We start from the raw sequence: 14,104 nt of genomic DNA, 5'->3' as shown, positions 1-14,104 counted from the left end.
CGCAGTAAGGTACCAATAATTTTATTTTGTAACCTTTTAAGAACTATAACTTTATTTACTGATGTTACAATACCCTACACTTCAATTTATAATCAACACATATTTGACTGTGGTCTATTTTTATAGAATAGTCCACAAAGATTTACTTTGTGTTTTGAAATCAATTTTGACAACACAAACATGAAAAAAGATTTTAACATCCTAGAACTCAGATTTTAAGCAAAATATCAAAACACAAGAACAAAATTGTGAAAAATATTACATATTATTGATATTAAAAATAGACTGGATCAGAATACATGTTTTATACATTTTGTATTATTATTCTTTTTTTAGTTTTGAGATAATACTAATTACCAGATTAATCACAGAGATGACTGTGTCTATCTTTTGTTAAAATTAAAGTGTATACAGTATGTAGTGATTTGTATTTTATGTTTGACAATACCATATATAATTATGTGCTGAGTAAATGAAGAAATTTTTATTCTAGCTTAGTAGATTGACCCAAGAAATAAAAACCGTTATATGATTTAATATAACACAATTTATTTGTTTTGCATATTGAAACAAGACTTTTTACATTACATTAAATTAATAATTATATATTCTTAACAAATTAAAATGAAGTACATAACTTGAGTATTACAAATAATTGATAACATACACTAGATTACTTATATTTTAAAATCATAATTTCAAACAAGCCTCTAATTTTAATTAATTGCTTCCAATTTATTATTGTTTTATGTTAGGTAAGAATTATTAAATAACGTTACTAAACCTGCACAATCAAACAAGATTTGTTAATTGCACATAACACTGTATTAATAATTATATATTCTATACAAATAGTGTCTGAATATCTAATTCACTGATATGAACACTACACACATAATTGATTACATAAATCAGATTTCTTAAATTCAAATATTTTACATTTCAACAATCTTCTTTCTTCTGACTGTTTATTTATTATTTAAAGTTATGTACATTTTCAGTTAAACTACTAAAACTAAATACAATATAAATCAATAACTACGAAGCTAAATTAGAAGGTTTATCTTCTTAATTTATATGTCACTGAATTCATATTCATCAACTGGCACAGACTCCACCCATTTCTTTACATTATCCTGCAAAATATAATGTCAAAATTACGTGCTTCATTCATTAACAGAGATAGCATAAGTATTGATACCTGCAGACTACGTTAAACAGTTCTTTCAGATACATTTTTATGAACAATGACTAATATTTTTTCCTTTGTTGTGATTTTGTTTGACGATTAGTAATAATTTTGTTTACTAATAACATATAAGATGCGCCTTTTGTAGTAAATCAGTAAAGATTTTGTTGTGGATTGAATTATTAATGGTTTAAGGTTATCTGTGAGTTTTGTTGTAGATTTGATACAAATTTTGAAAGATGAAAATTATTATTTGTCTGCTTAACACCATAGTTTATAGCACTATGTATATCAATTTACATATTCCAATTAATGAATTTTCTTATGTATTTTTCATTAATACTCTACTTAACAGAACCTGGGAGTGGTTTTAAAATTTATAAATTTGAAAATAATTTAATAATAAGTCATTTGCTAATTGGCAGTAGTATTCAACAATTAAAATTAATAGGTAAACAGCTTTAATAACTTAATTAGTGTATTTTAAATGAGAAATTGCGCTTAGTAGACCGGTAAATATCCAGATTTATTTCTCATAATGAAATAAATCTGGTATTAAAATATTTGTTTAAACCAACCCATATTTTACTTTCATACAATTTCTCATTTAAAAAATGTATTACAGATTGAATACATTGTTGTATGGTCGCCATTTTGAAACCTGACGTGCTATTTTTCAGAAACTTTTTTTGAAAACAGGTCTTAATTTGACTAAACATTTTGTAAAATTTGAACTATACACTTTTAAATATATATATATATATATATATATATATATATATATATATAAAATATATAAAATTATTATATATAAAATATAGTAAAACTATAGTTTTTTTACTATAGTTTAAATATATTTTTTCCAAAAACACAAACAGACAGATAGACGGCAAAATAACTAACTAAGCAAAATAGGACTATACATTATAACATTTTTTACTTATTGTGACCTGAAAATCAAATGGTGAGGTTTGATTGGGTAATTTGTGGACATTGTGTATGTATATATGTATGGGATTAAGCAATATAAAAAGAGCTTGTAAAGCGTTAACTACTGTAATTTTTAACATACCCAGACTAAACTTGGCGCAAAGGCAGTAATTGTACATAGCTTGGATGAGTTTATTAGTCAGTCTTAAAGCTAGATGTACCACTAGACAGTCCGGGCCTCAGCCTAGGCAAGAGGTGTCACATATGTATATGGAATTTGGATATAATTGTCTACAATGCGGAGATAAGAGTGTTTCTCCCACCACCATTTTCCTGTTAAATTGTATTTGGCTTTAACATTTTTAAAAGATATATTTAACAGTGGTCTCATAGCTGAAGTATATAAATCAATATGCATATAGATTGCCAAAAGTAATAGGGTAGTGTGTTGTTTTTGGTGAATTTGATTTACGATTAGTATAAGGTAATAAAAAAATTAGCTTTGTCGTATAATCATCAAAGCAATCATTACAAAACAGAATTTGTTAGTTTCATGAGCCAAATTGAATAAGTTTTGCATTGTGTCATGCAATATATACAGCTCAAAAGGTTCTATATATCTTAATTTATTATATTAGATTACATAGGACACTATTATATGCATTCTTATAGAATGATTAATGTAAAATATGTGATTATCAAATTACTAATGTTTAATATTTAACTATAAATTATTAAACCAAAGCCGTATATAAAACTAGAGATATAAAATTTCAAATGTTATAATTAGAATATCAATATAATTAAACAAATACTATATAATTGTATTACTCTCTGCCAATGTTATACACTATAAATATAAATGCAGAAGAAATGATTTTAAGTTAAAGATTAGTTGTGTTTTAAAGATATTACAAATATTGGGCATTTCATTCTATAAAATTTACTTTCAGTTCAACCAATAATAATAATTTTAAATTCGGATACCACAAGGGAGAGATGGCGCTGCACAACAAAAATTGGTCTTGAGCCTCAAGATCTGTAATCTAGTCTTAACCAATGCAAAGTTTCACGATGGCGTCCATTGACATTTGAGCAAAATGTTTCACTCAACTAATTCCCAAAATTGACTCAAACCAATACTTTTTAAATACATAAAGTAATTATAAGCAACGTTTTTCATTTCACTTTTTTTCTATATCTCTTAAGGTTTCTAAATTGTGACTGTTTAAAGTTTGGAAAAGAAGTTGTTATATATTAGTTATTATACATTATACCGAATAACAAACAATAACAAAGAATAACAAAGTGATTTATGATTCTCAGATCATTTAGAATAATGCTTGTTCTAATGTTTTTTATATCTCTAACGATTTCCCAATAGCGGGCATAAAAAGTTGTACTTAGTATACAACATTGCAGGAATATTGTGAACTGACATAGTTCTTAATAGATAAAGTCCAAATTTTGGTGTATAGACAGAATTTATATGAGTTTGTTACCTAGATTTTATCAATAAACCAATTTAAGATAGTGCCCATTGAGCTTTTTACATGTACTAGTAATCACTACAAACCTGGTTAGAAACATTTGGTAGGAACTCTAACCCCTTAGAGGGCACTATGTTCTTTACAAGAGGTTGACCTTGGCTTTGTGTAGTGTTATGGTTTTTATAAGAACCGAAAGAAGACGTAGGTGTTGTCAGTTTGTTTGTAGTTTGTGCTGCACTTGGGGTCTGTAACAAGAATCAGGTAAAATAGTTTGCTTAATTACTATTTAGTATGATTTTGGAACAATAAACCAATGTACCCAAATAATACGATATGGCTAAGGTTGTGATAATTTGTTTGAGAGCTAATCCCGTACATTTTCGGAATGGCAAAACTCAGAAAGACCATAGGTCCCAAAGGTTTGCATAGTTTGTGTTTTTGACTGAACTATAATTTAGATTACTGACAAACCAGAAGCTGTCTGCCATGTCAGACATTGACCAATATCTGAGTGGACTGCTAAAATAATAATTTTAGATGATGAGTGAGGGATTTTAAAAACAACCAAGAAATGGAAATAAATTTACACTTCAAGATAACTAATGGCAGGTAAGGAGTCATATTTTTATTTAGTGAGGGTTTTTTTAAGGATCTAGGAATGCCAAATGCGGATACCTTTTGATTAAGAAATTAGTTTTATTTCACTAGTAATAAAAACAAAATAATGTGAATTAAAATTTGTGGGAAGGAATGGAACAATTCGTCTTACTGAGTCACATAAAGGATTGTCCCAATCATGTGGTAAATCTCAACAATATGTGATGTACAGACTGTTTCACATCACCCAGCCACAAGTGTTGTTTTAATTTTTGTAATTTTATACCGTCTCTATGGTATTTTTATCAATAAACATGTTTTGCTGTATGTCTGTCCATAAACATGTGGCAAAATGAACTCAATATTTCATCACAGCATTTTGCTAGAAACAATTTTATAATCTGCGAAACAACACCAATTTAGTGACCAGTGACTATCATTTGTTTTTTCTTCAGAAGAGGCATCTTGAAGGTCAGTACCAGAATGAAAAAAATAGCATCAAAATGAGCATGTTGCATCACTGTTAAGTCGGATGGCAATCTTCTAACACAACGGCATACAAAAGGTTGTTTTATATGATAAGTGCCTTAATAAGGTTGTGATAAGATTATGCAATTATGTCGAAAATTAGATAAAAGTGCAATGTTCTTCAAGACACTGTAGCATATAATTTATCACTAAAATAAAAAGAACAGAGCCCAATACAAAGCCTTGAGGTATGGGTCGGTTAGATGGGAGGGTATTGGACTTTACCTCTTGTATAAATTTGAAACAAATTCTACCTCTTGTGTTGTCCCAAGGTATGTATTGTCTCTACTCAACTATTTGTATTCTTCCCTCAAGATAGGTCTTGACCCAAGACCCAACTCGATCTTTTATGCCCAATTTGTCTAGTTTGTGCATTATTATATTGGTGCTGGAGGCAAATTACATAAGAAAATTATTTATAATATAGGTTCTTCTGATCTTTGTAAATAAAGTGCCTTTATTAACAACTGTATTATTATTGGTACAGTGCAACCTCATTAAGTCGGACTAGCCGGGACTGCAGCCGATCCGACATAATAAAAGTTAGGCGGAGAATGTTGAAAAAATAAAGAACATATACAAACAATACAATTTTTTACTGCAGAATAACACTTAAAATACGTATATAAAATGTAATACAGTATATACAGTTTAATTTTTCTAAAATAAGTTTGTTAATTTGTGTCTTTGAATGCTGTTTCCATGGTGTACAGTCGTGCATCCTTTTCAACATGAGAAGCTCCTGCCGGTGTTGCCTCTTCTTATTGCTCAACGTAACCCACTATCTCGCCCAAATTAGATGCTGCTTATAACTGTGATATTTTCAGTGTTTTCTTCAGTATCCTTCCTGTTATCGGCATCTTTATCACAACAAGTCGCAATACATGTAATTTGGTCATCAGTAAGAATAGCATAACCTCCATCATTCTCAGCTTCTATCCAACATTCAATATCATGACAAGATATTCAGCCACCGGGTGTGTAGGGGTATTGTCAATAAGCAGGACAGCTTTGACAGGCAAGCCACGCTCCTTTAAATTTTGCGTGACACCAGAAATAAAACACTCAATGAACCAGTGTTTAAAAATACCCACTGTCCATCCACACACTCTTTTGGGAATGAAACATTACTGGTAATGACTCACAATTTACATTACTTAGTCCTCTGGGATTTTTTTATCTTCCTAATATTAAAAGTAGTGTAAGTTTATGGTTGCCTGACACATTGTTATACAAGCCATTAGTTTTTTTTTTTTTTTTAAGCCTTTTGCTGACATCAATTTTTATAGCAAGCATTTTGTTTGGTAACATACAATAAAATAAACTGGTCTCGTCAGTATTATAAATTTCATCTGCTAATGTATTCTCACTTTTTGCAAAATCTTCAAAACTCTTACTTGAATTTATTGGCTGCTTCAACATTACCAGACAAGCTTTCACCAGTTAACAGTAAGTTGGTGAATACCATGGCATTTTTCCTCCTATCAAGCCAGCCTTGACTTGCAGTAAAATTTGGATCACCATCTGGCAAAAACTTATTCAAACTAATGGTAAACTCCACTTCGTTTCTGTATGCAACCAAACTAATAATGCTTCATCTAGGTATTTAATTTAGCTTTCTCTGCTTTGCATCGATTATCCAAACTGTTTTTAGACATCATTTAAAAAAAAAACTCATTTATGTTTTTCCTATTTTTCTTCCAGTTCTGCAATTAATTTGAATGGCTCACCTTTATCAATTCACTCCGAAGCTTCAAGCCGTTTTTCCATTGTTACAACATTTTTGCGTTTTGTTACCATTATTTAAAAACAGAAATTTATAACACGACAAGTGTATGTACACAAGAGAAAAGAAAAGCTGCTGGCGTATTAAATCAACTCAAATACAAACTGAACTTAAAATATTTCAAAAAATTAATTGGATTACGTACATCGTAACGAGTTGTTGCCTGAACTGGGTAGCAACAGGTAGGCTATTCCCCCTACGTTGTCATGCGTCTGGCTGGCTCATAGAGTTCTACAAACAGTCTACTGATAAACAACCATCAGTAACACGCTCAGCAGTCTGGGCAGAAGACAAAAACCTTAAAATCTTCCTGAACTGATCCGGGTTACCGACTTAAAGGGCTCTGTTTTAAAAAGTTGCACTGTACAACAAATTAGGGCTTTAGATGAAAACTCAATCTGTAACTTGGCACAATAATGGATTCTGTTGCATCCCATGGGGATATAATATCTATTCCCCAAACAATAGTAATGTGGATCTTATGCATGTGGTGTAATTTGAGTTTTTAGAGCCAAATTAAATCAGATTGCTAATTTATATCTAACTAAGCACAGGAATAATAATAATATCTAATTTAATAGAGAACATGTTATACAACACCAAAAGTATTTAAATTTAAACAATACCTGAATTTTTCTGGTCATTACATCTGTAAAGTCTTTTTTAGTAACTTTAATTTCATTATTAATTGTCCGAAGACGGTTCTCCATTTTAGATACTCTGTCTCGTTTATACATCTGAAACAGCAACAAAATTATAACAGGTTACAAATCCCAAATCCATTATTGATTTATTACTATTATGAGGTTACAAAAAACTTATATGGGATTGAGGTATAAAATCATGGTCAATGACAACATTTAATGCATTTTTATTTATATTGTTTCCTACAAGTTCCAATAATAGTGTTACAATAATATACTGATTTACAATTTGACTATAATCGAATTGATCTGCTGTACAAAACATAATATTACCATGACAGTTATTCACATTTTAAGCATACTTAGGAAAGAGATGATTTTTATTATATGATAGGAAAGAAGTGAATAGAAGAAGTGAAATAGTCACTACTTATTAAATTTCAATATTAGAATTCTTTTTGTTTTTTATTAGTTATTATTATTTATTATTAGTATTTTTCTTTTTTAGTTTTAAAAGGAGTTCTTTTTTCAAACCTAAAACTGAGTATACCGAAAAATTAATCTATTGGTAACATAAAATATGACACTGTTCTAAACTAGGAATACATTTATGCTTCATGTAACAGGATGATTAAATACATTACAAATAATTAATCCTCCATCAGGCGCTTAAAATTAGAAACACCATCAGGCGCTCACGGAGGTTTCTTCCAGGTTAGCGAATAATGGATATTATAGTCGTTTAAACTGTTTTTATTTGTTTAAATATTCATACTGATTTAATTACAATGTAATATATTCATGTTTAGAATTTAAATAAAAATTACTCTCTTATGTAATGAATTTTCCAAATAAGAATTTCGAAATTTAAAAAATGTTATTATGTAATTAATGTAATAAATGTATAGTAACAACATGATTTATTTTAAGGAATAATGCAATTAATTGTAAAAATGTTTAACCTTCTGTAATAATATATGGAAATTAAATTAGTTTTTAACTTCTTACAAAAACAACTTACTTCAATTCTTGAGATATTATACAATTGTAATGTCAATTATTATTCTATAAAATCAAAATTTATTCTTTACTAAAAATTTTTTTAACACTACACAAAGTTTCAAATTATTTTCCTTCTGGTTCTTATAACGACAATGTTCACTCCATAAACAGTACTGAAATGTTCCCTAGCACACGGGTACTGTACTGACAAGTCTCTCGTCTTCATTCTCCATTTTACAAAACTCAAATAAAATATATTGTAAAACTTAAAAAGAAACCATCACAGGTCACACATTTAGGCGCACACGGATTGTTACTCTATAAAAACTAAACACTATAAGGCGCTCACGGAGATTTCGTCCAAGGACTACAAACACGACATCGGGCGCTCACGGAGGAATCGTCCAGTCTCGCACGAAAGTAGACCTCATACTGACAGATTTCGACAAAGATAAGCGGGAGGCTATTGTTTCGCTTCTCCGAAAGATGCTCGTGAAGTACACAGCGGGAAACGACTGCCAACATCAGAAAAGTAGTACTATTTTTAATAATAAAAAATACACGGAGGAAAACTCCGTTTAGCGCCTGATGTAGGGTTAAGAACCAACCTCTGACATAATATTTCGTTTCAACAAATTATCCCATTTTATTCTCTTATTCAATGATACATTACACACTAACAAAACACATTAATACACACATTAATAAAAACAACACTACTTAAAAATAATTCTAATAATGACATTTAACACGTGAGAGGTCGAATGATGAAAATTAAAATTTGCTCACGATTACTTTTTAATAATTTTTATTTTCCTTCAATACGAAATATTCTTAAAAAATTATGTGTATAGTTTGACTACTTGTGTCTCAGAATATACTTATTTAAATTATCTGCAAATAAAACTGTATCCATAAAAAACATATTACATGTACCTACTTTACAATCTGCCATAAAAAGTAGATTACGTGGGTGATGGCGTATCAGCAAATTGCTGTGTGTGCTTTTTTAAACATGTTCATAAAAAGTTTCATTGCATTTCAAAAAAATATGTGTGTAATAAAAAGGACATGCAAAATGTTTATAAATTTTTAATTGTTTGTATCTAGAAATATTGTCGAATTGGGTCAGGGGACAACATAATTTTAATTATTTTGAAAACAAAGTGAACTAACAAATGTCAAGATCTTGTGAATAAATATATCATAAGGGATAAGACGAGTTCCCTAGCTGCTGATACTGTTAATTAAAGTAATACTACAGAATTTCAAGAATTTCAGCAAACTGCAGTAGGTTCAATCTCTCACGTGTTACTGAATAGTGACAGTTTTTTACTTTGTTTAATTTAACTACTATATATAACTTTTAATAACAAATATCGCTTCTCTAAATATGCTTGACAAGTGAATAGCTAACATAATAATATTGTTTTATTTTTTATAAAGGATTAATGTAAGTATCAATACTTTTAATGCAGTTTGGAAGAAATATATACAAACTAAATTTTAAAATGGTATACATTACCTCTTTACTCTTTAAAATATTTAATTCCTTATGAAGAGATTTTAATTCTTCCCTTAGTTTCATTTTTACTATCTCAGTTTCCTGAATTTCAACTGTAAGCTTTTCTGTTGCTTCTTCTTCGCTTTTTAGTATTTTTTCCATTACTGATTTGTAGTTATCAACTTCTCTATCAAGCTCCTGTAAATTAATCACATAAAATCTTATAAAACATTCGCTTCCACAGGTGACAGTAGTCATTGTGTGATGTGTATACCAACACTAGTCATTATGGTAGATGCGTGCCAGGTCATTACGTAATCATTCTGACCAGACCGTTCCAGGTTTAAAATTAGTGCCACAAAAGACAAATCCAGTTCCATACTAAAATTTCTTGCCAGGTCTTAATTACCTGACTGATTTTGTTCTGGTACGATGTAGTACATACCACATTCCAGAACAATTAAATAATTACATCTGAGATCTAAGATATTCTACTTCATAAATGCCTTAATTAAATTTACAAATTTAAAATAATGTTTTTGCTCAAATAGTCTTTGTCCATTTTATATATATATGTATATACAATGCTATAGCATATACAATAGCATAACAGCAATTTAAATTTTAAATTCCCTCATAAAGTTACTGATAATATTGGTGATCAAAATAAACTAAACAATTTGGTTAAACAATATTTTATTTCAATTACAAGTACAATAAGTAATATATTTTTGAAAAACTGAATTTTCATGGCTCTTTAAATCACCATATGGAATACAATATCAAAAACTTAAACATAATTAAATACTAAAAAAGTAAATTTGTAATAGTAGAATAAACAGTTATGTTTAAAGATTTCCATTAGTTTAATGTAGACAATGTTAAGGATTAATAATGTCAATCTCAAATTACAGTGCTCTCATATAGGTCAACACCTAACCAATGATGTCCCTAATTGCCTCACTAGATATCAGCCACAATTTATTGAAGTGTACAGAGATTAGTAATACATTTTTACCACGTTCTATGTTCCATAGATGAAATACTCCTTAATATAAATGACTAAATATATCCAGTTATTTGACATTCTGCTACATATTTATAAATACATACATGACCTCAGTTTTTTTATTTAATGAACCACTGCTTTATTCGCTCCCCACAAAAGTATCATGTATCAGTGTGTACTATCCAAAATAAGGTCTTATAGAAGTTTCCTTTCCTTTTATCCCTCGATTAACTAAAAGAACGTCTCCCACTCCCGTTATCACAAAAGCTGCAAAAATCAGTTAACCATCAAAAAAAGAACGTCTGCCACTCCATTATCACAAATGCTTCAAATATCAGTTAACCCTCGAACTAGCAGTCATTTTTCCTTCCTCAGTAATTTAAACATTTTAATTATAAAAAATACATTTTGACAATAAAACTAATATGTAATACATTATTTTTTCAGGAAAATGTATAGATAATTATGGTATGCAAAACATGCAGAAAACCATAAAAATGACTGTACTAGTTTTTTTTAAGTGGTGGAACTGCCCCATGTAAAGTGTGATAATATTATACATAGAATCTGAGATAGCCAGTTTATACTTAATTGTATCTAATTTCAGAAAAAATATAATGGTATCCAGGGCCTTTTGAAGAAACATAATTATTCTAAAAACTACAAATAGAACACGAAAGGATAAATTTGTTACTATGGGAACGATTATTTACAAAAAATATAATGCTTACACTGTTTCCAAAATTTAGCAATGTATAGCCTAAAACAAAGTTATAACAAGCTATAAACCGACATAATAAACCATACCCATGATATCTCTAATTTTCAATTTTCAATTATATGCACAACAAAACAATAAATTAATAACCATTTTCTTTATTGTTTTTATTTTTGGAAAGTGTTAAGACGTATCTTAATTTGTTACTATGGATACTATTATTTTCCAAAATAAACAACAAATATAATTTGTACACTAAATATTTTTAAAATATAACAAAACTTAACAAAGTATATACTAAAACAAAGCTATAACAAGCTATAAACCATACCCATGATGACTAATTTTCAAAAAGGTTAGATGAAGACAATCTGGCAAGTTTTATGACGCCACTGTGACATCAATATTACCAAAACAGCAAAACAAATTTCACTAATGAAATCAGCAATTCTTTCTGTATGAAATGGTATATAAATGGTGGGTATTGTTGATTTATCTACTATACGAACTGTAAACACATGCTTGTCAGATCGACATTATAATGTCAACTGCCAACCATAAATTGATTCACATCAAAATTATAATGTTGATTGCCAGATCTAGGGTAAAACAAAACACAGATGGCTGCCGGAGGGATATTAACATGATATATAAACAAGTTGCTTGGTATGAACTGATTTTCAACATGTTTAATTAATGAACAAAAGTTTATAAAGATGTGATTCCTTTTGATCTTTACCGACTCAGGCTAAGAAGGCTGCAACTTGTTAAAAAATACAATTTTTTTTTGTACAACTTTTGATATTGCATTTTTAAACTTGTGCAATTTTATTAACAAGTTTATTAAACACGTTGCATAGTGTAAACACGGCTCTAGAGATAGACTAAAGGTCTAAAAAAATTTTATTGTTATTCAAATTTATAATTTTTATTTATATAGTCTCATTACAGGTATTGTAACAATGTGCTCTGGACTTTTAAAAAAATCCTAGTTAATATTTTACTTGTGCCAGAAAATATCTCTTACCAGTGTCTTGACGTTAAAGTTGCAATCAACTTCTTTCTTTTCTTTCTCAAACTGTTCATATTGGTTATGTAAATCTTGCACCAAAGCTTCTATTTTGGCTTTAAATACAATTACCTTCTCTTGTTTTGGTCTTAACTCAATAATTAATGCTTCATAAGTTTCTAATCTGTTGTACTTTTCATCAAGCTCTTCCTTTAAAGAGTTTAAATATTCTTCATTCTCTTTTTTAGTAACAAATAGCTAAAACAATAAAATACATTCCATTCAATCAATATGAGGCATTTAATCAACAAAACCTTCATGAACTGGTGGTTCTTGTAAAACTATCTATTTATAAAAAATAAATAATAGTATTATGAAATTGTGTATTACATATGTAAAAATTGTGTGTGCTCAATCATTATACAAGGTGTGTTCAGAAAGTAATGGGAATTTTTAAGTTTACGGGTTTGGAGGGTCTAAATGTCAAGAATTATTTTTGTTATTTTTATTATGTTTTTCTAGGGTATATATATATATATATACAAAATTGTCATCAATGATGCTTGAAAAACTTTCTAAATTTGAAAATATTAAGAAGGAAAGTAACTCTATAGTGCAAGTGTTCATGAATTGCTATATACTACATGTTGACTTTCATGAAAACCAAAGGATTAGGTATGGTTCAAAATGCATTTTATCCTACTTTTTTAATGTTTTATAATTTCTTAATGAGAACTTTTAGAACATAGAGTTTGTAAGATTTTATAAAACCTGTAGTGTTGTAAAATTGTTTTTAAAAATCATGAAAGCAGTGAGTTTTAAATATTTAGTTAACTGTCATAAACTAATTTTCAATTAAAAAACTTCAAAATTAAAATTTACAAAAAAATAAAAAGTCTAAGTTTTACTTACATAGATAGACATACATAACACACACAGATCTTTTGTATTAGATACCCTAAAATGATTAACACAACTTTAATAATAATATTACCACAAAAACAAAATATTTATTCCATACATCTTGTAAAGAGAGAAAGTGAAAATAGAGTTATGTTTTTACTGATTCATTGCTTTTTTTGGCTGAACTAGATCCTCTCCCAGGTTTTGTGCCTCATGGAGAGAAAGATAGCATTTCTTAAAAAAGAGGGTAATACCAAAAACAATAATACAGAATGGTATGTAATAATAATAATGGTATATAATTTATACCTCTTTTCTACTGTTTTCTGTATCTTGGTTATACTTTTCTATTAATTTTTCAATTTCTTTCAATTTGTTCTCTAATTTTTTATTAGACATTATTAGTTCTTCAATGTTCATTTTAAGTTCATTTTCTTTATCAGAAAGGTCTTTGTTTTCTTGTTCCATATTACTGCATTGCTTCATCTTCATATCCCTGCGTAACAAATACAATAAAATTAATTAAACGACAATCATTATAAAAGACCAGAATGGTAAAATGACTTGAAAAAGGAATTAAATTATAATTACTAAACTAGTTAATATCATATTTTACATAATGAAATTGTAATATTATGTACACTGGTATATAAAAAGTAGGGAAAACCTTTTAATCTACAAAAATAATTTTAAATAAATATATATTTTTAAAGAATTGTCTGTTATGAAGTAATTCTAAAATTATTTCCTTTTTCGTGTGAGGTGGGATTATTACACATCTTTATACCTCAACTG

At 28.6% G+C, this 14,104-nt stretch overlaps 1 protein-coding gene across 2 annotated transcripts in view; it reads right to left on the bottom strand.

The window, feature by feature from the left end:
• Positions 1–527: 527 nt before the first annotated feature.
• The window catches only part of LOC124359303 (repetitive organellar protein-like), a 36,385-nt gene continuing 22,808 nt past the window's right edge, over positions 528–14,104 (bottom strand). The window contains exons 8-13 of one of the 2 annotated variants that reach the window (XM_046811935.1): positions 13,619–13,805; positions 12,425–12,664; positions 9,692–9,868; positions 7,147–7,257; positions 3,696–3,854; positions 528–1,136 (exon numbers count right to left, since the gene is read on the bottom strand). In XM_046811935.1, coding sequence (XP_046667891.1) covers positions 1,074–1,136; positions 3,696–3,854; positions 7,147–7,257; positions 9,692–9,868; positions 12,425–12,664; positions 13,619–13,805 — 937 coding nt within the window. In that variant the 3' untranslated portion in view covers positions 528–1,073. The remainder of the gene's footprint in view (positions 1,137–3,695; positions 3,855–7,146; positions 7,258–9,691; positions 9,869–12,424; positions 12,665–13,618; positions 13,806–14,104) is intronic. The other variant, XM_046811945.1, reaches the window with a different exon arrangement.

Source organism: Homalodisca vitripennis, chromosome 1 (assembly GCF_021130785.1).
Source record: "Homalodisca vitripennis isolate AUS2020 chromosome 1, UT_GWSS_2.1, whole genome shotgun sequence".
Lineage (NCBI taxonomy): Eukaryota > Metazoa > Arthropoda > Insecta > Hemiptera > Cicadellidae > Homalodisca > Homalodisca vitripennis.
The sequence above is the reverse complement of the archived record's forward strand: the minus strand, read 5'-3'. Positions and strand labels throughout refer to the sequence as shown.